General features: G+C 32.1%; 1 protein-coding gene across 4 annotated transcripts; it reads left to right on the top strand.

The window, feature by feature from the left end:
* Nucleotides 1-397: 397 nt before the first annotated feature.
* Nucleotides 398-25,151, top strand: LOC128206577 (calmodulin-A-like). Of its 4 annotated transcripts, none has more exons than XM_052909151.1 (8): nt 398-741; nt 18,718-18,769; nt 19,368-19,412; nt 21,381-21,524; nt 22,817-22,879; nt 23,263-23,359; nt 23,743-23,843; nt 24,803-25,151. In XM_052909151.1, exons 1-8 carry the CDS (start codon nt 709-711, stop codon nt 24,832-24,834), a joined length of 567 nt encoding a protein of 188 aa, XP_052765111.1. In that variant the 5' UTR covers nt 398-708; the 3' UTR covers nt 24,835-25,151. The 4 variants fall into 4 exon arrangements, with proteins under 4 accessions (XP_052765111.1, XP_052765113.1, XP_052765112.1 ...); XM_052909150.1 differs by lacking the exon at nt 398-741 and adding an exon at nt 4,968-5,039; XM_052909153.1 differs by lacking the exon at nt 19,368-19,412 and having other exon boundaries at nt 21,435-21,524.
* Nucleotides 25,152-25,800: the final 649 nt, after the last annotated feature.

The following is a 25,800-nucleotide window of genomic DNA, read 5'->3' as shown; positions in this document are numbered from 1 at the left end:
TACATATATACAGAGAGAAAGGGAAAAAAGTTCAATTGTTTATTGAATGTAATGTCGCGTAGTTTTCGAGCTTTACTTATAAAATGCAAAAACAAATCGGTATAAAAGACATGCGAACAACCATGCTAGTTTTCAATTTTATAATACAAAGAGCATTGACGAGTCGTTAAATGCTCGTAAACGTTTCGAAAATGTTATGCATGTCAATTAGGGGACAAATTGTAAATGTCAATATATCTGCTGAATGTCACACAACGTTACAAAACAATCGCTCGAAGCCCACTTACCATTGCTGTTCCTCTATGGAATATTGTGGCGTTTAGTAACTAATTTGTCGACAGAGAATATTTCTATTTAATTGCAAATAAACCTTGCAACAAGATAAAGCATCGAAACCTCTGACTAATAATTCTGAGCGTTAGCTGTTTCTATTTTTCATTACTAGAGTTATATAAAAGGTTGCCGTATGAATAGAACGCAGTTATTTGCAATGCTTGATTATGCGACAATATTCAGCTCAATATAGACACATAACTCAAAAAGCAAAAATATAAAACTGTAGAACAGTTATCTCTCGACTTGTATGTTCAGATTGTTTCTTCTAGTGTATAAGTTTAAATCTTCTCTATTCTGACGAGAATATTTGTCTTAAATGTTGTGAACATACATGTACGAAACCAGGCTTTTTTGGAAATAAATTTGGATAACATGGATTGTCTTTGCCATGCTTTACGGAAACAGGTAATAGTTTGCAGTTTTATAAAATTTGAATTTAACAAAAACATTTTTATAATCATACGAAATATGATTAGGCGTTCGTATGTGACATTGTAACTTATAGTAAAACAGTTTGATCCACCAGTACCATCTCAAAATTTATTGATTTTTACCATTTGGATAAACGATCAGCATAACTATAAGCTTGACATAAGAAATGCAAAAGCATATATAGAATGGAGTATAACAATGACTCAGTGGTAAAAATACTGCTATATTATGGCTTAATGCCGCCACGGAACCAGTGTGAAATGTAAACATCATACAAAACACGAATATTGTATTTTCAAAAGGGGGATTCAAAACCAATGGTGGCATGTAAGAACTAATTTGCAAGAAATGTACTTTAGAAGCCAACATACCTCTGTCAAATATCCGTACGATTCCTACAAACGGTCTACGTATAATCGTAGCTTTAAGTATTTTGGCTACGGAATCTTTTGGATGATGCAGTCGTAAGATATCCGGACGGACACCAGGGACAAGTCATGCGGAGCTCGGTTTCTATAACATTGAATCCTCAAAGATGGCGTACAAAGCTCCTACGACAAAGGTTACGCCCTGCAGGCTCCGTACGGACATCGCAAATTCGCCGCCAAGTGTCCTCAGTATCATACGGACATCGTTAACCGTGCGACACCCTGCATATGTCGTGCGAGCACCGGCAAACTTTTACGGGCTCTTACAATGTACAAACACTTGGAGTGAAACAAATGTCTTTGTTCACAGAAATGCATATCAATTCTCTTATAAAAACCAAATTGATGCTGGAAGTTGGGAGATAATTGTTCACTTTGTGTAGGAACATGATGCTTTATGTTTCAGGGAAATACCTTTATCTATACGCTATATTTAAATGCGTATTTTTTTCACATGCCTTTTATTTCAAAGCTGAATTGCATTTCACTAATATGTGTTTGCATGAGATAGATATCTGCTAGCCATATTTGTTATGCTTTTTTCTTTCCTTATTCTCTTTTTTTGCTGTAATTCGTTTGTTCAAACATTCAGTACAACATAAACATAATAATAGAAGTAATATTTATAGCTAAATATTTTATCAATGGTTTTCCTATTCTTAAAAAGCTTATATAATATTCCCTCATAATAAGAAATATTTCAATTCATACACGTTAACACGTTGAAAGAAATAGCCAGTTTGTTATCTTGCTCGTCGATATGTAGAGGCTGTTTTTATCGGTGATTGCAGTTGTGATTGCTCCGTAGAGATTGCGGCATTTTATTTGACCTAGGATTTCCATTTAATTACATATAATTGCAGATACAATGTACATGCAAAGAAACAACAAGTCTAAGCATAAATTCTATATGTTAACTGTCTCGTGCAATGTATCGCAGACATGATAATCCTGCAGTAACAATGTGAAGCGAGAAACCTAATAGTAATATGAATATCCTTTTGTTTAGGTGTCGGTGCTATGATGATTTTAACAGGTTTGAATCCAATTTCTGTAACCACGACTTCTGACTTCTGTCCATAGTTATATGGATTGCTTTTTGGAACCGGTTCAAAAATAAATAAGGGTTTTATACCTCATCCGATAGTGTACAAAAGTGTACGTACGACATATCAACTTCTGGTTAAAAGGTGTTAATTCCGTTAAAAACACACCCTTTTAGCGTAGCTTTGAATTCTCTCTCAAGTGTACACGCCAGTCACTGCTTTTGCCACCACCCTTTGTTCGTCGTCAGGTTGCGAGGCCAACAATGCCTAATGAAACACGCTTTGTTTAACATTTTATCCAATCCTATTAAACACGATGCCATGAAACGCTATGTTTTTATTATACAGTGAAGGTCAAATTTGACCTTTGGTTATATCCTATCAAAAGCTAGGTCATTTGTTCAAACATGCAACGAAGTCATCGTGAACAATTATGCAGAACATCTGCTTCCATACCGTCATAAAATTTCTTGCGGTTTCTCTTTTTATGAAACAAGAAGTACATACTTTATAATAATCAAACATTAACACTAGTTACCTAGCTTCATCGTACATTTTAAAGCAGTTTGCTATAATTAAATCTTGTCCAGAACCATATTTGATCACGACGGGTCAAACACTACGAAGGAAGGTCGTTTTGTGTGTTCTATTGCCTTACGTATTTCTTTGAAAGAGACATATTCATTTCATTAAATACTGTTTACATTGCAACCCTGTGTTCGATATCTATTAACGATGATTGTTCTGCTTTGTTGCACAGTTTGTTATCTTTTACGTCAAAATAAAAGACTGAATTGTTGATGGTTGCTGTTTTTGTTCAACGTGGAGTTTGGGACATTTAGTAACTAATTGCTTGACATAGGCTTTTTATTTAATTGCAAATAAAACAGTTGACATGCAAGCAAATAACATGTCCGAATTTGATAGTATACCACTCTAGACAACAGTACCTACCACATATACTGGCCCTGTAAACCACATTTCTTTCTAATATGACATTGAATTCTTCTTTACATCTGTTAAGAGAGTATACAACCCAGTCACTGTGAGCTATTGTCTTTCTCCGATGACGTGGTCAACACTTCTTTACAATTGTAAAGAGAGTGTACAACCCGGTCATGGTGAGCTATTGTATGTTCACCGATGACATGGACAACACTTGCCTGATTTAACAATTTTCCAGCACCAACCTTCTTGCTCGAGTGTCGACGAAACGTTTTTATTCAACTTCATGTTCTCTTTTATACAATAAATATATGTCAATTTTGAACTGCGTTATGCGAGCTCAAACGCTAGATGACTGTGCCAAATATGCAAAACAGCGCGTGAAGAATTCAGAAGTCTCATTTTCCACTCAACTTTCCTCAATATTTTCGTTTGTTTTAAAAGCTAAGTCAAGCTTGAATGTCAGTCACGTCGGTCAAAATTCTGTATACACGTTAAAAAACCAACTTGTTGACACTCTGAAGGGCACTTTTTCTATAAAATTCCGATCAAACGTTGTCACATTGTTTGCCTCAATAAATTATAAATGAGTAGCATGTTTGATCACGTTCAATAATATGCTACATCTTTTATGTATGTCGAATACTAGAAACACTCTATGTAGTAAAAGACAAATGTGAGAGGCAACATCAACTATGTTGAATGAAGCGCGCTCGGAAACTGTTAACATTTTAGTGATTACTTACTGAGTTTTCACTGACTGTGAAAGGCGGAATCTCTAATATCAACTAGGTAAATTAAAGCACGCTCGCAAATTTATTAGCCTCTCAGTATTTCTTTTTACTAGACTTACTTGGCTGTACCCATCCATAATTGGCAATAATACTTTAATATTTGTTGTGTGTTTGTTGTCTTGAAATGCCGTGTTTCTGTCGTTGAGTGCCTGTTTAATCTGGGGATTGTTTCGCTGAGTGCCTGTTCAATCTGGGGATTGTGTCGTTGAGTGCCTGTTTAATCTGGGGATTGTGTCGTTGAGTGCCTGTTTAATCTGGGGATTGTGTCGTTGAGTGCCTGTTTAATCTGGGGATTGTGTCGTTGAGTGCCTGTTTAACCTTTGCTTATCTTCCTCTCGCCGAGTGCCTATTTGGCCGGTGTTTTACCCATTGAGTTCATGTTCACCCTAATATTTTCTCTTTTATTGCACGTCTGGCATGTGTATTTGTTATTGAGTGTCCTTTTTCCGTGTTTCTGCCGCTGTGTGCATGTTTGGCCTGTGTTTCTCCCGTCGAGAGCCTGTCTCTCGCTATCAGCCTATTTGGATTGTAATCTTTCATTGAGTGCCCGTTTCTCCTATTTTTCTCGTTGATTGCATTTTTGGCCTGGATCATTGATTTGTCTTTAAACAGGACCAGGTTTAATTTAAGGCTGCTTAGCTTCTATTATTGTAATTTTGATATCGATACAAGCTCAATCTAATTAAGCAACTTAAATTACCTTTGAATAAGAAGTCATGATAACAAGTCATCTTAAATGGCATTTAGCAGTGACATATGTGACGACGTTGAATAAGAAAGGTCAACTGCAATTCCTAAAGGAATTATTGGTATTTAGTATCATTCGCCGATACACAAAAATTAGACGCTGTTTAATGATAAAGACCAATTAATTCATGCACTGCAATTGGTTTTAACGTAATTGTATTGAACACATTTGTAATATAATTCTTCATTTTGTTTACTGCCTGCAACTGTCCCAAATACTGCAACATTATTGCATTCGTATGCAACGGAATAGGTTTACATTTTGGTTTAGCTCTAAAATGGACTGTTTTTGTGTTAGAAGGGAAACGAAGGTACGATGTTTGCATATTTTACTTCAAAATTAAATACGTACTAAGTGTATTATCTGACATATATAAGCTCAGACAATTATTGTATTATTTGAAACAAAAACATAATGAAGCGAATGTTCACAATACTCTGAATGTTAACGAAGTGACTAACAATATTGTAGTTAATTTACCATTCAAATGTGAACTTATTTATGATAAACTCATATTTAAATACACCAAATACAGCTGCAACAGTTGTCTCAAATCTTCTTAGAAATAGGGTAGAAAATATTTGAAAATTAACAACGATTTCGTTCACGAAGCTAATTACTTGTTAAAGTTCTGAACAGTCGGCCTAGTTAATAACCTTATGTATATTATCGATTTCACCAATCGGCATCATTAACGTGTACAGCTGTCGTATTCTTGCTTTATAGCTACTTGATGTCAATATATTAGGCGATAACACATCTATTTAAGAAGTGGTATGAATATATTCGAAAATTAGCATTGCTTTATTGAACGATAGCTTTTTGGAAGTTTTTTTGTTAGGAACATTTTGTGTGTGGTATTTTACCAACGTTTTTCTTTTAGTGTTTGCTTTAGGTAACCGACGCACAGATAAGCTGGTCTGCTTAATTATCCATTGGTTAACATTTTTGGTTTTATTTGGAATATACTGGTCTACTGATTACTAATATGTACAACAAATGACAGAAAACATCATAAATATAAAGCTATTACAGTTTGTATTTAGTATTTATTTTATTTCCTTATTACAACAGATATGGAATGTGAAGCGACCTAATTTGAAATAGTTCAAAGCCAATAACAGCGTGTTTCTAATACATGTTGGTTTATGTTTTGCACGTCCTTTTACATATTTCACCAAACTGATTCTTGATTATAAATGCCGTTACTGATGTGAGGTTTAGACCTCCAAAACGTGTTGAATCCCCTGTGAATTCCTATTTTCACTGACCATTCCATGAATGCAATTTTAATTGAATGACTTATTGTGTGATTGTTGTCTTGTCGAGTTTTTGTATATCTTAGGCCTTGTTCTTTTGCCTTTATCAACACATAGTTTAACATAAGGAGTCTTCAATGAGCTTCTTGTACGTAGTTCATTTAGTACAAAGAGATTAATTGAAGAATATGCTTTAACGCATATGGTTTATGTAATATTTTTCAAATCAAGATACCTCATTACACATATAAACATAAGTTCAATTCTAATCTGTATATCAGCATTTATATTACAAATGAAAAGTTTTTACATCGACAAAAATTTATAAAAAATAAATGCAATAATAGTATAGTGATTTTTAGCAGCTTCAACACCAGATCAATTTAAATAATCGAACAGATTAACATGTTGATATTTATATGCTACGAGATATTTTAAATGTTATATTGCATATTCGATATGGTTGCATAAGAAAGGTCATCGGTCCAAGTGCTATTCCCAAAGGAATCGTTGATATTTCATATCATTCAGCCGATACCGGGAAATTATACATACTTCTTTTCATGATAAACACTAATTAATTAATTCATGATTATTGGTTGGACAGCATTGTATTGAGACATTCATAATATAATAACTTTTGTTGTTTACTGTCTGGAACCCGTCTGATTAGTTCAGCACAATCACATTTGCTTGCACTTAAAAAGGTCCACAATCTAAGATTTGTCTAACACTTAACTCTAAAATGGATTGTATTTGTGTTAAATAGAAAAGTAAGGTATGGGTTTTCATTTTGTTCCAACAATATTAAAAATCTAGTAAATTGATGATGTGTTAACGGAAAAGGCTTGTGATTTTTTTTAAAGTATTCAAGAGACTTGTTCTAACATAAAAACAAATTGTCGTTAAAAGCAATCGCGTGATTTATACTAATTCGGCCTGTTCACACATTCATTTTGGTAATTACAATATAAACCAGAATTATTTTTGAGCTCTATTCACATATAAATTATATCAATATATTTTGCATTGAACTTTTCACTTTGAAAAATAAGTATGTTCGGTACATCCGGATATAAGCAACTAGACCGTCATTATTGATATGCAGCTGCAGAGTTATTGCTTTGTAGATAAAGATCCTTTACAGTAAGATATGTGTGACTACGAAATTGATAATGTGATAACGGAAAAAGCCTGTGATTTTAATTGATAATATTTTCTATTGATTTTTATTGAAAGTATTCAAGTGGCATGATCTAACACAACAAATAATTGTCGTTTAAAGCATGATATATACTTACTCGGCCTGTACACACATCTATTTTGATAATGGTAATTTGATAATTATAATTACAATATAACCCAAAACTTTAAATAGACCATTTTGATGAACAATCTAAGACGAGCAAATATTTCACCGCAGCAAATTATATAATCCAACGAGACAGTAATAATACCAAACTAATCAGGTTGCCTCAAAAACGTGGCTTATTTATTATCCGACTTAAGTACTTAAGTATGTTTGTAAAACCAGGCCGTTAGTATTCATTCAACATCTTTTGTCATTAGTCATCAACATATTTTAGTCAATTTCCTAAAATTTTGAAATTCCAATATCAACTCTTGTATTAATATTTTAATAAAACAATGAAACCTACAGGGACATACCCACTAGCCGATAAGTAGGGTTTAATTGAATCATGGTTAAATTAATTACACTAATACTTGTAAGAATTCATTGGAGACACATAAGCTGTTATGAACAAAAATGGCATTGATCAAAATCATGTTAGAATGATTCACGACAAGTTATTGACCTGAAACGTAAGTGAAATGCCGTCGCCATTGATAACCACACGGACGCCAATGCCAGACAATATAATCAATGTGTGTCGGCCATGCTTCGAAGGCGACCCAATTAACGATTCCTGCAGGTATACAGGATGAATTGCTTTGTTTAGTATACAACTTACGTTCGTACTAGCCTGGTATCAATTAGACACATAAGTAATTAAGAACGTTTGGGCTATAGATAGTTCATTGATTAAAATCATGTTAGCATAATACACAACAGGTAATTGATCTGAAACGAGAGTGTGATGCCGTCGCCACGGATAATTGCACGGACGACAATGCCAAAGAAAGTCATCCATATGTGTCGGTCATGCTTCAAAGGCGATGCAATTAACGATACTAACATGTATGCAGGATATGTTTAGTATACAACTTACGTTCGTACTTGCAGGGTCACAAATGGATACATATTCTTGTATTTATTATTTAAAATAAATTCGTATATTAATAATGTATTGGATACTTAACGTCAACAGTTGGAGTAATGATTTCAAACAATTAAAAGCCTTGCTTTACATTCAATCGGGATAAAAAAAGTTATTTTGCTGAAGTTATAATGACAACAATAATGTCACACGTCTGATAACTATTTAAATGCTAGTTCCTAACACATTTGTATATGCTGGTTTCTGACAAAATTAGTCCTTTAAGTTGAACATAGCTGGTACTTTATCGCACCGTTATTGTCCTTGATATCTGAATTACTGCTTTTCGATGCAATATTTTGTACACCGCGGGAAATGTCCTTGTAATATTGGCGCAAACTGTCAAGTTCAGTTATTGAAATATGCTATGCAAGAAATAATATGTGACATGGGTTTCTATTGTGACACTGTTTAGAGTGATATCTCATCCTTGAAAATAATCATTCATATTATGTTATATACACACCCGTGTGACGGTGTTGGTCTTGCCATATATAAATGTTTGTGTTGTCAGGTTTGAGTGATTTTCATACATTTTATGACCTAACGTTGCAAAATATTCTAAGACACAAATCAAGCTTAAATTGATCCATGAGTATACTTGCAAAGCACTTTTGATGTATTTAAAATAATAACGTTGTGCGCCTGGTGCTTGAGCGTTGCGTCTGGTTTGGACTCTATTGTCTCATCAGGAATAACGATAACAAAACGTAATAAAGAATATATACTATTTCAAAGTATTTCAAGCTGTGAATAAATCATGTTGTAAAAATCCATCAAATACATAAATAAATACAATTAATACTGCAAACACTCCAAAAATTCTCTATTACACTGACCTTGATTCTCAGAAGGCTTTGTTTGGCAAGTACGTCCTAATCCCATATTTGTTTAAAACCGAATATGTTTGCTACTAAAATAAATGAGCAGAGTATTATTTATTATTTTTATTAATATACACGTTTAATCGATTTATGTATGTAAGAGCATGTCATTTAAAATTGTTATTCTGTATTTTGTAAGACAATAATGCTTAGTGACTGATCCATCGCCTACTTGTTTGAAATCAGTTTTTAATTTAAGATATTGTTCCGTCCAACTTTTGTTTAGTTATTATATTTCAATACAGTTTATCTAAAGCATCGCACTGATTTTGGTTGTGATATCTCGAAATAATTTGCATAATACAGCATAATAATTGATCAAGTATAAGCAAAAACTTGGAATGTTACTTAAACGAACCGTTATGAACCATCTATAAAACATTGTGGCGTCTACAGTCTAGTAAACAAAACAAACTTAAAAGTGGTGTTTACATGGAGTGTCATGTGAGAGTGTAGTGTCAGATCAAATTTGTTATTTAATTGCTGGCCAATTGTACCGGCTCAAAATAATAATTATTTCATTGAGGTATTTTTTATCCTTTCTCAATCAGCAATTTAATTATTCATAACATTACAATTAGGTAATGGGACACAAAACATCCACTTAAAGTATTGAATTACATTACAATTAGGTAATGGGACACAAAACATCCACTTAAAGTATTGAATTACGTTTTTATTAAAACATATTATTTGTTTTATTTATCGAACTACGAGATCAAATACTAGCCAATTGAATTTCATTATTAAGAATATGGCAACTTAATATTTGAAAAAAGGTACATACCATTATGATTTACCTATAAAAAGTACCAAACACACATTAAAACATAACAACTGATTAAAAAATGGTATTGCTGTTTAATAAAATTCAGCTTGATGTACCTCAGACGTTTGCTTTGTTGCAGTCTGTCCAGTTTTAATTGGCATGATATTCAAGTTGGTGTCTGAAATGTTATCTTCTGAATATTTAGTTTTATTTTATTTTAAATCTGAAAACGTTTACTCCGCTTATGTATCGAACTATTTTAAACAAACGCTATTTAGAACATTAAAGATGCACTCTCACAGATTTACCGTTTTTACAACTGTTATTATTTTTCGACTTGAATGAGCCAATTTTTGCGTAAATATCTGCAAACCAGTGATATAAGATTACTGACAAAAACACAGATCGCAGATTTTCATATTTAAGTTCAAAATTGATGCTTTATGCATTTTTCTTAAACCGTTAGTAACATTTTCGAACGGAAATATTAAAATCTGCGATCTGATCTTTTCAGATCTAAAATTGGCTCATTCCAATACAAAAAAATAAAAAAAAGTTGTCAAAACGGTCAATCTGTAAGAGTGCAGCTTTAAAGGGAATTCACTTAATAAATTATTTCAATGTGGTATTCTATATCCTTTTTAAATCAGCAATTTAATTATGCATAACATTACAATTAAGTAATGAGACAATATCAAAAAGGATTAGCGTCTCTGTAAATATTGCAGCGGATGACATTAGTGAGCTAACTTGAAATTTAAAACAAATTACCAATATTTTTGTTTTGTTAGCGACACAAAAAATAATTGTAGACATAGTTAAACCTGAGTAAATTCGAGGTAGATTGAATAAAACAAATGGTGAGATTTTTGTTTTAATTGTAAGATGTTAATGTTTATACATGTGTTATTCTTCATATTTTAAAACTTTGCATTCACTTTTGATTTGGCTATTATACCAAAGCAAACGAATTTAACTGAATATAAATTTGATATTTTTCCTGAAGATGCCATTATTCGACAAAGTTTTCTATAGTTCAATTGCTGAATTTAAATCTATTTGTGCTTTAACAGAATGCACTGCATGTTTTCTGTTCCATAGAAGAGCAACTGGACTCTGTATTTAATTCAAATGTCTTATAAAACACTATTTATCAAATGAGTATTGTTCGTTATACAAATCCTAATTGCCCGAGGCGGAGATCTGCATCAAAATGCGTTAAATATACATTAATTGAATATGGCGTCAAATCCTTAGGGATCAATTATTAAAATATACTTTCTAATTATTTTCCACGCCCGTAACGTCATTAATGTCCAAAAAATAATATATTTACGAAATATTTTCAGCTTTGGTTACTTAAAGACCCATCGGTGCGGGTGCAACCTTTTGTAAATATGCTGTAATTTGTTGTAATTGCACATGCCACAATAATCAAAAACTTACTTACTAAATTACTTACTTATTTACTTGTTGACTTACTTACTTACTTACTTAAATATGCTGTAATTTGTTGTAATAGCACATGCCACACTAATAAAAAAACTTACTTACTTACGAGGTTCTTTAATATGTCAATGATATTAAGCAATAATTAAATTTAAATAAATCTCCGAATTAAAATGTGTGTTGTCCTTGCAATTAACGCGTGCTTGTCGTTTGAAACATATTAGCGTTACTGCCTTCTCAGAGTCAGCCATGAGAAAATACAAAACAGGTTAACGTCTCTCTGACCGTTCATTTACCACATAATGTGACAGCATTACCTCATAAAATGACATTTAATGAATTTCCGGTTGAAGATCCGTCAAATATTGTAAACGAATTAAACAGTCATTTTGTAAGCATTTCAAACATTATAAATCAAACAAAGTTTTTGAATACAAATTTTAGAAACTTAAAACATATTCTAGATACAAAACTAGGTACAAATTGGTTTGAGATTAAACATATTACCCCTTATGAAGTCCATACTATTATTGATAAATTAAATGTTGGAAAGGCCACAGGCATAGATGGAGTAGGCCCCAAAATTTTGAAGCAATGTGGTGATACTATTACACCTTGTATAGCATCAATTATCAACAGTAGTATAGCGCATGGAGTTTTCCCTGATAAACTGAAAGAAGCACGAGTAATACCAATTTTCAAGTCGGGCAACAAAGAGGACCCCAATAATTACCGCCCCATTTCAATACTCCCAACTATATCAAAAATCTTTGAAAGGCATATAGCGACACAGGTACAGTTGTACTTTGAGAAAACCGATGTCATACACAAAACACAATCTGGATTTAGAAAACACCATTCATGTAACACTGCTCTAATAAGACTTATAGATACTTGGCTTAAAGATGTTGACAGTGGTAAACTAGTTGGTGCGATATTTTTGGATTTGAGAAAAGCTTTCGATTTAGTTGATCATGAAATTCTTCTTTATAAATTGAAACTGTACCATCTTTCTGAAATAGCATTGAATTTGTTTAAATCATATCTTGAAAATAGAAACCAAATTGTAAAGATTGGCAAAATTAAATCGCAAAAACTCACTGTTACATCTGGGGTACCCCAGGGTTCCATACTGGGACCCTTGCTTTTTATTTTATACATAAATGATATTGCAGTTATGCATCCAACATTAAATATAGATCTATATGCAGATGACTCAACACTTTATGAATCTGGATATCAGTTGACGGATATTCAAAATAAATTACAACATCATTTAAATTATGTTAATAAGTGGTGTCAACTAAATAATATGTCATTGCATCCTTCCAAGACTAAATGCATGTTAATAGGGTCTGCAAATACATTAAAAAACACTGGGAATCTTGAACTTTGTATTAATGATGTTCAAATAGTTAATGTTGTTGTGCAAAAGTTATTAGGGTTGTATATAGATAATACACTAAACTGGCATGTGCAAATCGATTATGTTTGTAAAAATCTGAATAAGAAAATTGCACTTCTAAAAAATATAATATATTTCCTCACACCTGATACAAAACGAATGTTTTACAATGCATATATTCTGCCAAATTTTGATTACGGCTGCTTGGTCTGGGGCAAGGGAACCAATTCATATGTGAATAAAATAAATAACTTACAAAAACGAATTGCAAAAATCATACTTGGTAAATCTAAACGAGATTCATCAACAAATCTTTTTAAAGAACTAAAATGGCTAAACTTCTCGGATAGATGTAAATACCACGCAGCAGTATTAGTTTACAAGACGTTGAATAGCATGGCTCCATCATATATGTCAGAATTAGTAACAGTTTCAGACAATAATGTATATATGCTAAGATCAATGGCACACAAAGATATTGTTTTGCAAACTAGACCTCGTACTAATTATATGAAAGCATCGTTTACATATTACAGCAGAATTGTTTGGAATAATATACCTTTGGAAATACGAGAATCAAAAAACTTTAATACGTATAAAATAAAGGTCAAACAGTACCTCATAGGAAACTTGTGATTATACAAATTGTGATGTTTTATTCATAATTATATTTAACTGAGAGTATCTGTCTAATATTGATTCAACATCATCATCATGTCATCATATGCATCATTATCGTCAGCATCAACAGCATACTTATAATCATCATCATCATCGTCATCGTTGTTAGCATCGTCTTCATGTTTGTCTTATGATTATTTGCCATATTTTCATTCTGTTTCAGAGGGCCATATCGAAAATAAGATTCTGTAGTTTTGTACATGATCTTAATATGTCACCTTCTTAAAATAAAGATATTATTATTATTATTATTATTATTATTATTACATAAAACATTCATTTCAACATTTTTAAACACGAAGTTCACATATAATTTTATAAAGCTTTATTCTATATATTATTTGTCGTTAATCCAAGCTCCTTTGATCCATCTTCGCTCATAAAAAACAGCATAGAAAGCAAGCATAGTCATGAAGATCACGACTAAAGATAAGCCTAACAAAATACAACACATTTATATAACATCAAATGGATCGTAACAATACGGCTTTACCAAAATAAGTATTGTTACATATGAACAGAAAATATCATTTGCAAATAATATATCTAGTTTTATTTCTACACCTTGCAATGACAATTCAACATTCGTATGGCCTGAACTTTCTGAATGGTATCTTCAAACATTTACATCAATCCTACTATCTAACTATGTCTACACTGGACTGTGTCTACATTGTGCCTTTGTTCAAAACATACTGAATGCCTCTTTGAGACTACCATGATTGAATTGAATTACTATTGATAATATTGAAAGTGAACTAAGGACATGTGAAGTGTGTGTCCTTTATCTCCCATCTCAATGTTAAGCTGATAGAACACGTGGTTAGTGTTTCTGCTCATGATTCCTTATATTCAGACCAAAATTAGTGTATTAGTACATACATAAAAATGGCTTATTTTCATGCATCCTAGTTACGAATGTGGCATCCGTCTGTAAAAGGACTCCATATTTTTTATTATTTGACGAAAACCAAACACATGTGAACTAACATATGAATTAGTTCAATGTTGGTCTACTCTTATTAAACCTATAACATTCAATGCTTGGTGCGGAAAAACGGTTTGTTTGAAGATATTAGCGTCTGTGCTGCTTTATACTGACATGAATGAGTGAACTGATCAAATATTTAACCGACTGAACATCTGGAGCTAAGGTTCGTTCACATGTTTGATCCCCACCAGATGCGCAAAATACGGTGTAGTCTTTTTCACTTCCTTTTCCTCTTCCATTTACAATGTTTGTTTGTTTTTATTTGTTTGAATTTATAAATATGCTTATGGTTTGTTTCCGTGTAAGTTAGTGATATATTCATAGATTAAGGTCCAAAAGCTATATTTCATGAGAGGTGTCGACACGAGTGAAATATTTACTTTTGGTGATCTCGAGTTGAAATGTACTGACAATGAATCAAAATTTGTTTATATAATATGCCATAAATCGATATGAAATAAAATCTGAGTTATGTTGCGCTAATTATACATGGTTTTAATAATTCCCTTGAAAACTATTAAGCATATTTTTCAAGATTCATAATTAATGAGCGAATAAACTTACGCTTCACATACTATTGAGGTAAAAGTGTATATATTTCGAATTCGAATACTGGCCTTCTACACAGCTTATCTACAGTAAACGACTTATTATATTGTTCGAACGACTAACGTAACTTATTAAAACGACAAAATTGGCCAATCAGAATATAAGTCCTTCTTTAAAGTATTTTGTAATACGATCAGCTCTTGCTATAGCCATGTTAACAATGTCGCGAATTTGAGTGCTATTTTTATTTCTGATTAGCCAATACTCCGTTTTATCGAGATACGTAAGTCGTTTTAAAGAGATACATTAATCGTTTTAACGACATACGTAACTTGTTTTACAGGATATGTACGTCGTTTTAACGAGCTACTTAGTCATTTTAACGAATTACCACCTCGTTTTAACGAGATACGTAAATTGGTTAAATGAGATACTAACTAACTACTAACGAGATACTTAGTCATTTGGACGAATTACTAAGTCGTTTAAACGAGATAAAAATAAATAACACTTACGTCACCTGAATGCCACCGTTCAAAATCCATATAACATAAAACATATGTAAGTAATTACATAATTATACATACAATGTGTGAAACATAGGTAGCTGATGAGCGTTGAAACGAAATTTATATCAACTGTCAAACTGAACATGCCATTTTGCATTATAGGTGAGATATCAATTGAACTGATTTACGTTATTGGAAAAAGAAATACATTTTCTAACCAATGAACCGCCTTTCTGTGGCCTATTGCAAGTAATTGTAATATACCAATATATATTTCGCATGAGATTACGAAGATATTAATCACAATTATGTTATATTTAAATGGTGGTCATGCCGTATAACTAAAGCATGTTTTTATGTGTAGAAAAAAAAATGAACTGTGATGTGATATAACCATTTTGTAATTAGGAAATTCTCATTCATGACGTTTCAATTCGAACATGGGGCTGGTTATTCAGTAATTCTATCGTCAATTGATTTTCACCGGTCAATTCCTCCAATCGGTATTTTACTGCGTTACACATACATTAATTTAGCCTGTAGACAAAACGCTGGAGATCTATAGATACATAAAAGAGATTGTAAACATTTATAAATTTATTTCGATATTTTGATAAATGTCTCCATAACAACCGGGAGAATGATACGGGTTTGCCAATCTCACTGTTTAATTTTGTAATCATATCTTCATTTGTGGTAATTGGAAAACAAATCCCACAATTGATCATCGCGGTTTTATTTCCCAAAGGATACATGATGTGTATCAGTAATCTCCGTGTAATGGAGATCAAACGTTAGCATTTTACACAGCTCATTAAACATGGCAATCCTGGTTTCAGTAAGTAGTCCGGTTTTTCCTATAGATCAATAATTCTGGTTTGGTGCCTTTAATTAATAACAAGCTAATTGTGTGTACCACATACATAATATGTAGAAGCAGTGTACTTGGGTATATATTTCTGTTTTCATGTTCAAGTAGATGTATAGACCAGTGTGGCTGTTTTTCACTGGGATTTGTTTTTGTTTTCTATAAATGCAAAATATATCAAAATATTTTCTAACCGAGGATCTGGTCTTATAATACAAAGTCTAATATTTAACATTACTTAAAATTAAACGTAGATGACCTTAAATTGAAGTATGAGGTTGAGGACTCATAAACTAGTTTAACGAATCGATGATTGTCTGATTTGCTGACCCACCTAAGGCAGTAACCTGAAATGTTATCATACAGACACGTTAGTGCATGTGTGGTCAGTCTGTGTTGTTTGGATGTTTTTTGTCTTTCATTCAGTCTCTGTTGGACATTAGCCAAGAGCCTTTATAGTGGTCATTAATTCAATTTTGGCTACTGGACATGTCCCTGTAATTTCCATTGAAACGAACAAGCTTACGTTTGTCTTTGGGATTTACAAAAAAGTTCGAGAAAGTTCGAGAAATACCACTTTCTCATTCAACTTATATATCAGTTGGCAAACTATTTATTTAAACTTTCCTGTAGCGTTTACTAATGATTTGAAGTAAGTATTTGCACATATCCTTCCTTTTTGACATTGTAGAAAACCTGTCGTCAATCCCTTAAAGTAACACTCCTGTTTAAATCAAAACATACACATGAATAACAAACATATACTTTGAGTGATTACCCTTTTCATTTTTATACTAAATAATGCATTAATGTAAAATAGCACCTGATAACAAGATTGTAACTGTGAATCTATTAGCTGAAAACGCACAAATATCACAGATAACGTATGACTGGTGTTCATAAAAGATTTACATTGATCAACTTCATAGCAACATTATGCTCGATATTTATTCATCAGTTTCGGTAAATTTAAATAATACTATAGGGTTAATACAGCTTTTGAGGTCGTTACCATCTGCAAAGGTCCGCAAAATGGTTGACAGACCGAGTGCGTAGGTGTATTATCGCTTTTATTGCATAAAATTATACACCATGGATAACTTTTGTGTTAAAAAAGCTGTTAAATGTCACAAAAATGCAAAAACAGTTAGTTCAAAATAACCTCCAGAACAGGTGCTTGTGTGATGTCATAAGTGATGTCATTGAAAAAGTTTTACTTTAAGCTCGATTCGAGCCGCAACATAACTCGGCAGTTGCATTTTGTTTCGACGCCATTTTTTGCAGTGTTCATTCGTTTGAAAAGTTTTTTTTTTGGAAATTGACTGGATTACTGGGATTATTTACAATCGATTAATTACCGATATATATGTAGTCCTACTTTAACCATTATTTGTATTGACAACTAATTTAAGCCTGAAAATTTTGTAAACATGTTCTTGATAAAATGTATATCATCTTCAGCATCAGAGAAAAAAATATTTGAAATTTCTTTGTTCATTGCAAACGACGTAATGGAATCATGTCCATATAGATCGTTTGTTCTGAATAAAATCGACAGAAATAACTAAAGTTCGGAGGAGTTGAACGTTTTAGACTTAATTTAGTGCTTTTAAAGCAAACAAATAGTCAAAACAACTGAAGAAAGTACTAGTAAACACACATCAGCTTTCCAGGAAAAGACAAATCAGAAGAAAATATGTATGTTAGATGCGGTTTATTTAATTTGTTAATATTTGTATACAGCTATATATGCTGAAATTTGTTTTTGTGCAAAAGTTGACATCGTTGACCCACTTTCGGAAAGAAACCAGGTCGCTCAGCTGCCCTTGTTATGATGCGAGCCATGAAAGCGCTTATGTAAAACAAAAAGCCGGTCATTAACGGCACGTGAATGTACTGAATAATGCATTTTGCGTTTTAACGCCCCCGATAACGGACCGAAAACACACATTTTATGCAATAATATAAATTGAGGTGTATTTTTTTTTTTGGATTAAGCGTGCATCTTTTAATGTGTGCCCATTAGTTATAATCTTTTTTTTTTCAATATGTTGCATCGAAAAGAGATATACATGGGTGGAAGTAACGTTTGTACAATTGGTCAAACCGTTTAAAGCAAAGTTCTTTATTAATTTTCGTCGGAAAATTCTGTAAATAAGCTTTTAATATAACTCCACTGACAATATTCGGAGTGAGAAGGAAGACGATGCAAACAGCAATAACAATACCAGAATCAGTACACCATGCCTAAAATAATGAACAGTTAATGTTAAGCTTACACTGATTTGTTAGGTCATTAGCAAAACTAGTTATTATTGTGCTGGAAATATGTTGTTATCTTTCAGGCGAGCAAAAAGAAACCAAAACAAGAAGATGGTGAAACAACGATGGATAAAGGTAAAAACATTATTCTGTATTTACATTAGGTAAATAGTGAATTGGATCTAACTGTGTTTTTATTTAACCGACAAATATATTTAAAAAAAGAGAACATTCGAAGGCACAAGAAAAAAATCACAGCTATCGAGCTTTTTCTGACAGGTTCAGTCCTTTAAACTGATCCTGCATGATGTTTTTAAACCACTTTCACTTAGTTTAGACTATGTATATAGCATCATTTACAAAACAAATCTATTCAAACTTTGTTCACTCTATGAAAACTAATTTTCAAAAATGACATCGTTTTATACGTGTCAAAACCGTTTGATCTAGAACTAAGGCTGGCTGTTTTTTTTAATACAGTGGAAAATATCAAAGTGATATTTTTTGCTGTTTGAGACAGTAAAATATCTTTTTTATTTCACTAATATATCTTTATAAAAACACGGAAATAAACTGTTATTATTATAAAGATCCTAAAAGTATGTGTTATAATTATATTTTTATATGCGTAATTTTATTGACAATTGTGTTTTGAGTTTCATCGTGTTCTAGTTCTACAATTAAATGTACTAACTATGTACTTATAAAACGAACAACACATTTCACCGTGCAGCAAGCGTATACTCAAGTCACGATGTGGAAAAGAACTTTGATTCCGGCAAGTTTATCAATGATAATTGTACACACCCTGTATTAGTTTGTCATGTGTTGTGTTGATTTTGTTGTTGTGTTGTGGTTGTTGTAGTAGTCTCTTTCTTGATTTGACCGTTTTTTACTGCCCAGTTTCTTTTCAGTTCTATATTTTAATTTGCTTATTAAGTTAATGAATTAAATAGATGATTTCAAAAATACACCCAAGCCTTCTACTTGAGTGCATTTTTAAATGTAGTTTGCTGCTACATAAAAGGAACTGGTTCTTATATTTATTACGTATGCATGTGTTTTCTCATACCTTTATTATTTCGGTATGCATTTGTTTTCTCATACCGTTATTGTTTCGGTATGCATGTGTTTTCTCATGCCGTTATTATTTCGGTATGCATGTGTTTTCTCATACTGTTATTGTTTCGGTATGCATGTGTTTTCTCATACCGTTATTAGTTCGGTATGCATGTGTTTTCTCATACCGTTATTATTTCGGTATGCGTGTGTTTTCTCATACCGTTATTATTTCGGTATGTATGTGTTTTCTCATACCGTTATAATTGTTTTGCCTCCTCAGTTTTTCTGTGCTGTGTAATATTGCTGGGAATTTAATGTTCATGATAAATGATGTATTTCATGAGCAAACGCTTTAAGGAACTGTATTGCTGTTTGAATAGAAAATAATGATATTACAATCATACAGTTTTAGTAGAGTGTACTATTTGGCTAACAAATGATAGTTTATGTTTTTTGTTTTTTTTTTGTTTTTCACTTACAAATTGAATATTAATTGAATGAATCAAAACTTCAAAAACAATTTTGTCTGTACAAAATGTACCGTCTTGAAAGACACATGCATATTATTATATTGCAATATTTTTGAGAAAGATTCATGCATAAGGTTAATTTTTGTTATCATAATATATCATTTAGAGCTGCTAACTAAATACACCTTGTATGTTGCTATAAAGTGTTATCAAGTCCGACTGTGTCAAAGCAATAGGCTGCATTCTGGCTTGATGTAACAGGTTGTTTAATCACATCTTCAAGTGTAAAATACATAAAGGGACATCAGTTATAAGTGACTGCAATTCCAAATCACATTGAGAATATCCAACGATAAATTTTGAAATTAAAGTGACAGTTCAACTGGAGTTATTATAACTCAACTGGTAATAGGAAATGATAAGTTGTCGACCGGTTAAATAAAGTAGCTTGCTCCTTTAAATGATTTCATTGGTTGATGGTAAGTATTTGACAAATATCATAAAACGCTTTGGCTAACTTGACCATACCAAAGTATTTACAAACGTTTTACACCTGGCTTCACACACAGCATATCTATTTCCAATTGCACATATTTAAAGATACCATCATCTTCAGAGCACTGTGTTTTTTATGACTGCAATGTTCTGTAAATGTAGTTAAACAGCATACCATACGTTCTTTTAAAGATGCACTCTTATTCCCAAAAAAGATTAACCACAATTAATAATATAGTTTAAATATTCAAAAAGGATGAATAAATGTCCAAAATAATGGTTCTTATGAAGGATACCGAGTTTAATTTTAAAGAAACGAGCATAAAACACGGTATTTCTACCTTATGGGACTATAGTAGACCACAATAAACCTTTTAGCATTCACCAATCATTTAATATTTTTGCGTTTTCAACTATTAAATACATGGTTACAATTTTGTTATCAGTAATTAATTTTCCATTTTAAATGCATTATTTAGAAAATAGTTGAAGGTGTATCACTCAAAATTTATGTTTGTTATTTATGTGTATGTTTTGATTTTGAATAAGAGTGTCACTTTAATAAGACATTTTAGGTATCGCCGTTTACTTATTTATATTTCAATAAAGTATCATTACTTAAATACATTGTCATCCAGAAATATTTTAACACCACTCAACTGTATTCTGAACAATATTGTTGTTCATTGAATGCTAACATTGGCACCTACTGTTTGTAGAAATACGTGAGTTGTTCCGATTGTTTGACACAAACAATGACCGTTCCATATCAGTGCAGGAGCTGGGCAAGGCGATGAGGTTCCTGGGAATGTCACCTACAGAACAAGGGATAACTGATGCCATGAGTGCCTTGGACACAAACGGTATAAAACTTAACTCGCACTTCATCATTATTTTTTAGACATAATATACGCTATATTGCAATTGCTTAATACATTTTAGGTTAACCAAAGCTTTCCCTACCTATGAAAATGTAAATATATGTTAATTTTCTGAAATTAAAAAAGGGTAGCTCAAGTATCAATAGGTTTTAAGTTAAAGAAACACCGTTCCCATAGGCGGTGTAATATCCCATGTGTGTATAAGAATCCCCATTATTTGATTGAAAAACCAAAGTAGCGCGTGTGTCGTTGACAATAATAAAATGTTAACTACATTCATTCGAGGTGTGAAAGGGAAAAAAAGTTTAAAATAACATTAGATAAAGAGGAAGATAGAAGTAGTCCGCTATTGACACTGTCATTATTGCAAACAGGCATCTGCGCATAATTTCCTCGAGCGTATATTATACATCCATAAAGAAATCAATATATCAGGGAGGTCACTTACTTACAACTCCTTGCTGGCAGTTTCATTTAATTAGTAAAGTCTTTTTCTGCATCTTCTACTTTAGTCTTAAAAAATTGAAGTAGAACGTGGAACAGCTATTCCTTTTAGATTAACATAAGAAATCGGTTTAACTGCTTTTCGCTTATGTCACTTAAGAACATTTTGTTTATCCATCATGCAGTGCATTTGTCATAGAAATGGAAACTTAGAAGCAACAAAACAAACGAATTGATTCTTAAATTAGCAGTTTTTGTCTTCAAATACATTTGTTTTATAATTATACAGGACGAACCAAAGTTATGTTTAGCTTTGTTTACCGGGACATATTTAAGTGAAGGCCCCACTTTTTATCGGACGATCTTAAGTCAAGTTTAACAGAAACAAATTAAACACACAGTTCTTCTTTGGTATTGATTGTTTAATATTGTGTTTTGATACGGTTTAAGAAAAAAAGAGATAGTCATGATTAACCATTTCTCGTATTTTAAGTTTTTGTCAGCTGAATAAAATATTGTTCTTTATTGTGTAATGTTTAATATTGTTCGTGAAATTTTAGGCCTCGTGAAAATACAATGAATGGAAATTCAAATTAATATATAGATACTGGATGAATAATTATAATGGAAAAATAACTGTCTCGGTGTTATTTGAACGGTTCATTGACAATTGTATGTGTTATTTAAACGGTTCATGACAGTTGTATTAAATGGTTAATGCATCACTGTTAAGGCTTTTTATCTTTGATACCGAGATATTATTTAGAATTTTCCATTATATTTCTGACTAAATTGTTCTATCAAATATGACACTTTGATTAATTTTTCAGAAAATGGCAGGATGGAGTTTCAAGAATTTTACAAATTTATGCAAGCAGAGATGACTAAACTGAGTATATAGTACAATCTCTTTTGTATTTCTTTTTATTCAATATAAAATAAACAGTAACTGTTTCTACTGTATACTATAAACGATATCTAACTTATTTTTTCCAAATGTGTTCATGCATTATTGCATATCCTAGACATGGATTCCGTCTCCCGCCCGTTGCAAATTTTTTTGATGCGCTAAACACCGTGATTATGTTTAAACGTGATAAAGCAAAATTCTTGCTAAACAACTTTAAACATTTATAAAGGCATATGAAATGAACCGTGTATTTGATATATTGAACTGTAAGGCCTCAATTCATCTGCGAGAACAATGTACTATTTGCAAGTATAATTATTATGGGACTGGAACAGACGAGAAATGTCATTATTCCTCTTGCCTCAGATGAAGCAAATTTCACAAACAACCAAGACACCGTACGCTCAGCATTCCGGACGTTTGATAAGGATGGAAATGGATACATAGACGAGAAGGAATTAAGGTGATTTCTCTTGAAACTAGAATTGAAATGAGTTGAAAAATATATTTTGTTTATTTTTCCTTCAAGTTAATAAATTACCTACCGTAATGAAATATTTAACATTGAGATATTAAAACCATTCCTTTAAGATTACAATCATCTATTGGGATGTTTCTGAAAAAAAAATCGGAACTGAAATGGCAATGTATGAAAATGTTTGTTTCGATTGTTTCGATGAATATAGATGTAAAATACAAACCAAGATGGTCGTTGTTTTATGTTCATCAAGATAGTCTGTATAATCCAACTGTCCGCAATATAGCATTACACTCTAAGAATTTAGTCGCGTCATTAAAGCGATTTAAATAAAGATGCCAACAATCAAACGAATACTGCAATTTCAGAATTGCAATGAAGAAGTTAGGTGAAGCATTGACGGACAAGGAGCTGGACGATATGATGAAACAAACTGATGTCGATGAGGATGGCAAAATCAATTATGAAGGTATTGGAGTCAAGGTTTTATGTTATGTCATTGTGATGAAAATCGACTATGAAGGTATTGGAGTAAAGGTTTATGTTATGTCATTGTGATGAAAATCGACTATGAAGGTATTGGAGTAAAGATTTATGTTATGTCATTGTGATGAAAATCGACTATGAAGGTATTGGAGTAAAGATTTATGTTATGTCATTGTGATGAAAATCGACTATGAAGGTATTGGAGTAAAGATTTATGTTATGTCATTGTGATGAAAATCGACTATGAAGGTATTGGAGTAAAGATTTATGTTATGTCATTGTGATGAAAATCGACTATGAAGGTATTGGAGTAAAGGTTTTATGTTATGTCATTGTGATGAAAATCGACTATGCAGGTATTGGAGTAAAGGTTTTAGGTGAGGGCATCAGAATGAAACATTTCGTTGTCGACGGGAGCGTGGCAATCAACTGTGACAGCATTGGAGTTGATATTTAAAGTTGAGCCATTTTGATCAAATAAGCTAAATGGCCAATGAACTGTGTATGTTTTAGAGTAGCGATTTTAATCGCATTTATTTTAATGAACAAGCTGATGTTGATGGTTACGACAAATCAATCTGAGTTGTTGTAAAGTTGTTGAGCTATGTTATTATGTTAAAAAAAACTGATGTCCATGTGGACGACAAAATCAACAATAAAGATTTTGGAGTGAAGGTTTTATGATGAGGAACATTTGTCAGTTTTATTATGCTGCACGAAGTCAACAGTTTCAATTTCATCCCAATGTTTTACAAATTACCATGATTATTACATCGGATACATGTCGGAGCAGTTTCAAAGTAAACCATTTGCCAAATAAAGTAAGGCAAGCTTTAACTTTTCATTGTCTATGATACTCCACTAATATTATATATTCATGAACTAGTTTGATATAATTTGGTCAAGAAAATATGTTTGTTATTAAAGATTTCTTTATTTCAGAGTTCGTTAAGATATGGTGTGAAACAACTTGAGGAACTCCTATCCTGCTACATAGTTATCATTGAATGGACTGGAATTTTGCATCCTTTGTATATCTGTTTCATTATAAAGGCATATAATTATGTATTTATGCTTATTTTTGAATTAATTACGTAAATGGTACTGTTCTTGTTCTCATTGAACATTTAGGCAGTTGGATTTAACATCATCAATTAGTTCGTTGTTTAAGTTATATAAAGCGTAATTGCATAATGCGCACGAAAGAAAATACCGATTGACCGCAACAAAAACTTCATTTGGTGCAATAAGATAAACCTTTAATTGTGTATTTCAACCTTAAATACTTTAAACCGCCTGAGCCCACTAGCGTACAAAAATTGCCTTCAAAACGGTACGTTTTACTTAAACAATTTAAAATATCCCCTTTAAAGGCTAAGTGATTCACTTGCTCTTGCAAGCAAGTTTAGTAACTAATACTGAAGGCGAAATGTTCTCGAAAACGACTTATAAAAAAGAGAATGTAAATATTCCATTAACTGGCATTTCGCATCCTTCGTATATATCTTTTATTTCAAAGGAATACGATTATGTATTTATGCTAATTTTTTAATAAATTATATGATACTGTTCTTGTTTACATTAAACATTCAGTTGGATTTGACCGCATCAATTAATTTGTTGTTAAATTTAAATTTAGCCTACTTTCATTAGCATAATGAAAAATATGAATGTCGCTTTACCGCAACATAATCTTCAGTAGATGCATATCAGGTAAACCTTTAATTGTGCAATTCAACCTTAAATACTTAAAACCTACTGAGCCCACTTGCGTACAAAAATTGCGTTACGTTTTTACTTTGACACTATCATTGGCAAAATTAACGCAGTTCGTACAATTAACTCAAAATTAAGTGAGGATAATTGCCAAGTTAAAGATAAATTTATGATTGAACATTCGAAATAAGTTTTACCCTTTTCGATAAAATACTTTGTTTAAA

Source organism: Mya arenaria, chromosome 10, assembly GCF_026914265.1.
Source record: "Mya arenaria isolate MELC-2E11 chromosome 10, ASM2691426v1".
Taxonomy (NCBI): domain Eukaryota; kingdom Metazoa; phylum Mollusca; class Bivalvia; order Myida; family Myidae; genus Mya; species Mya arenaria.
The sequence above is the reverse complement of the archived record's forward strand: the minus strand, read 5'-3'. Positions and strand labels throughout refer to the sequence as shown.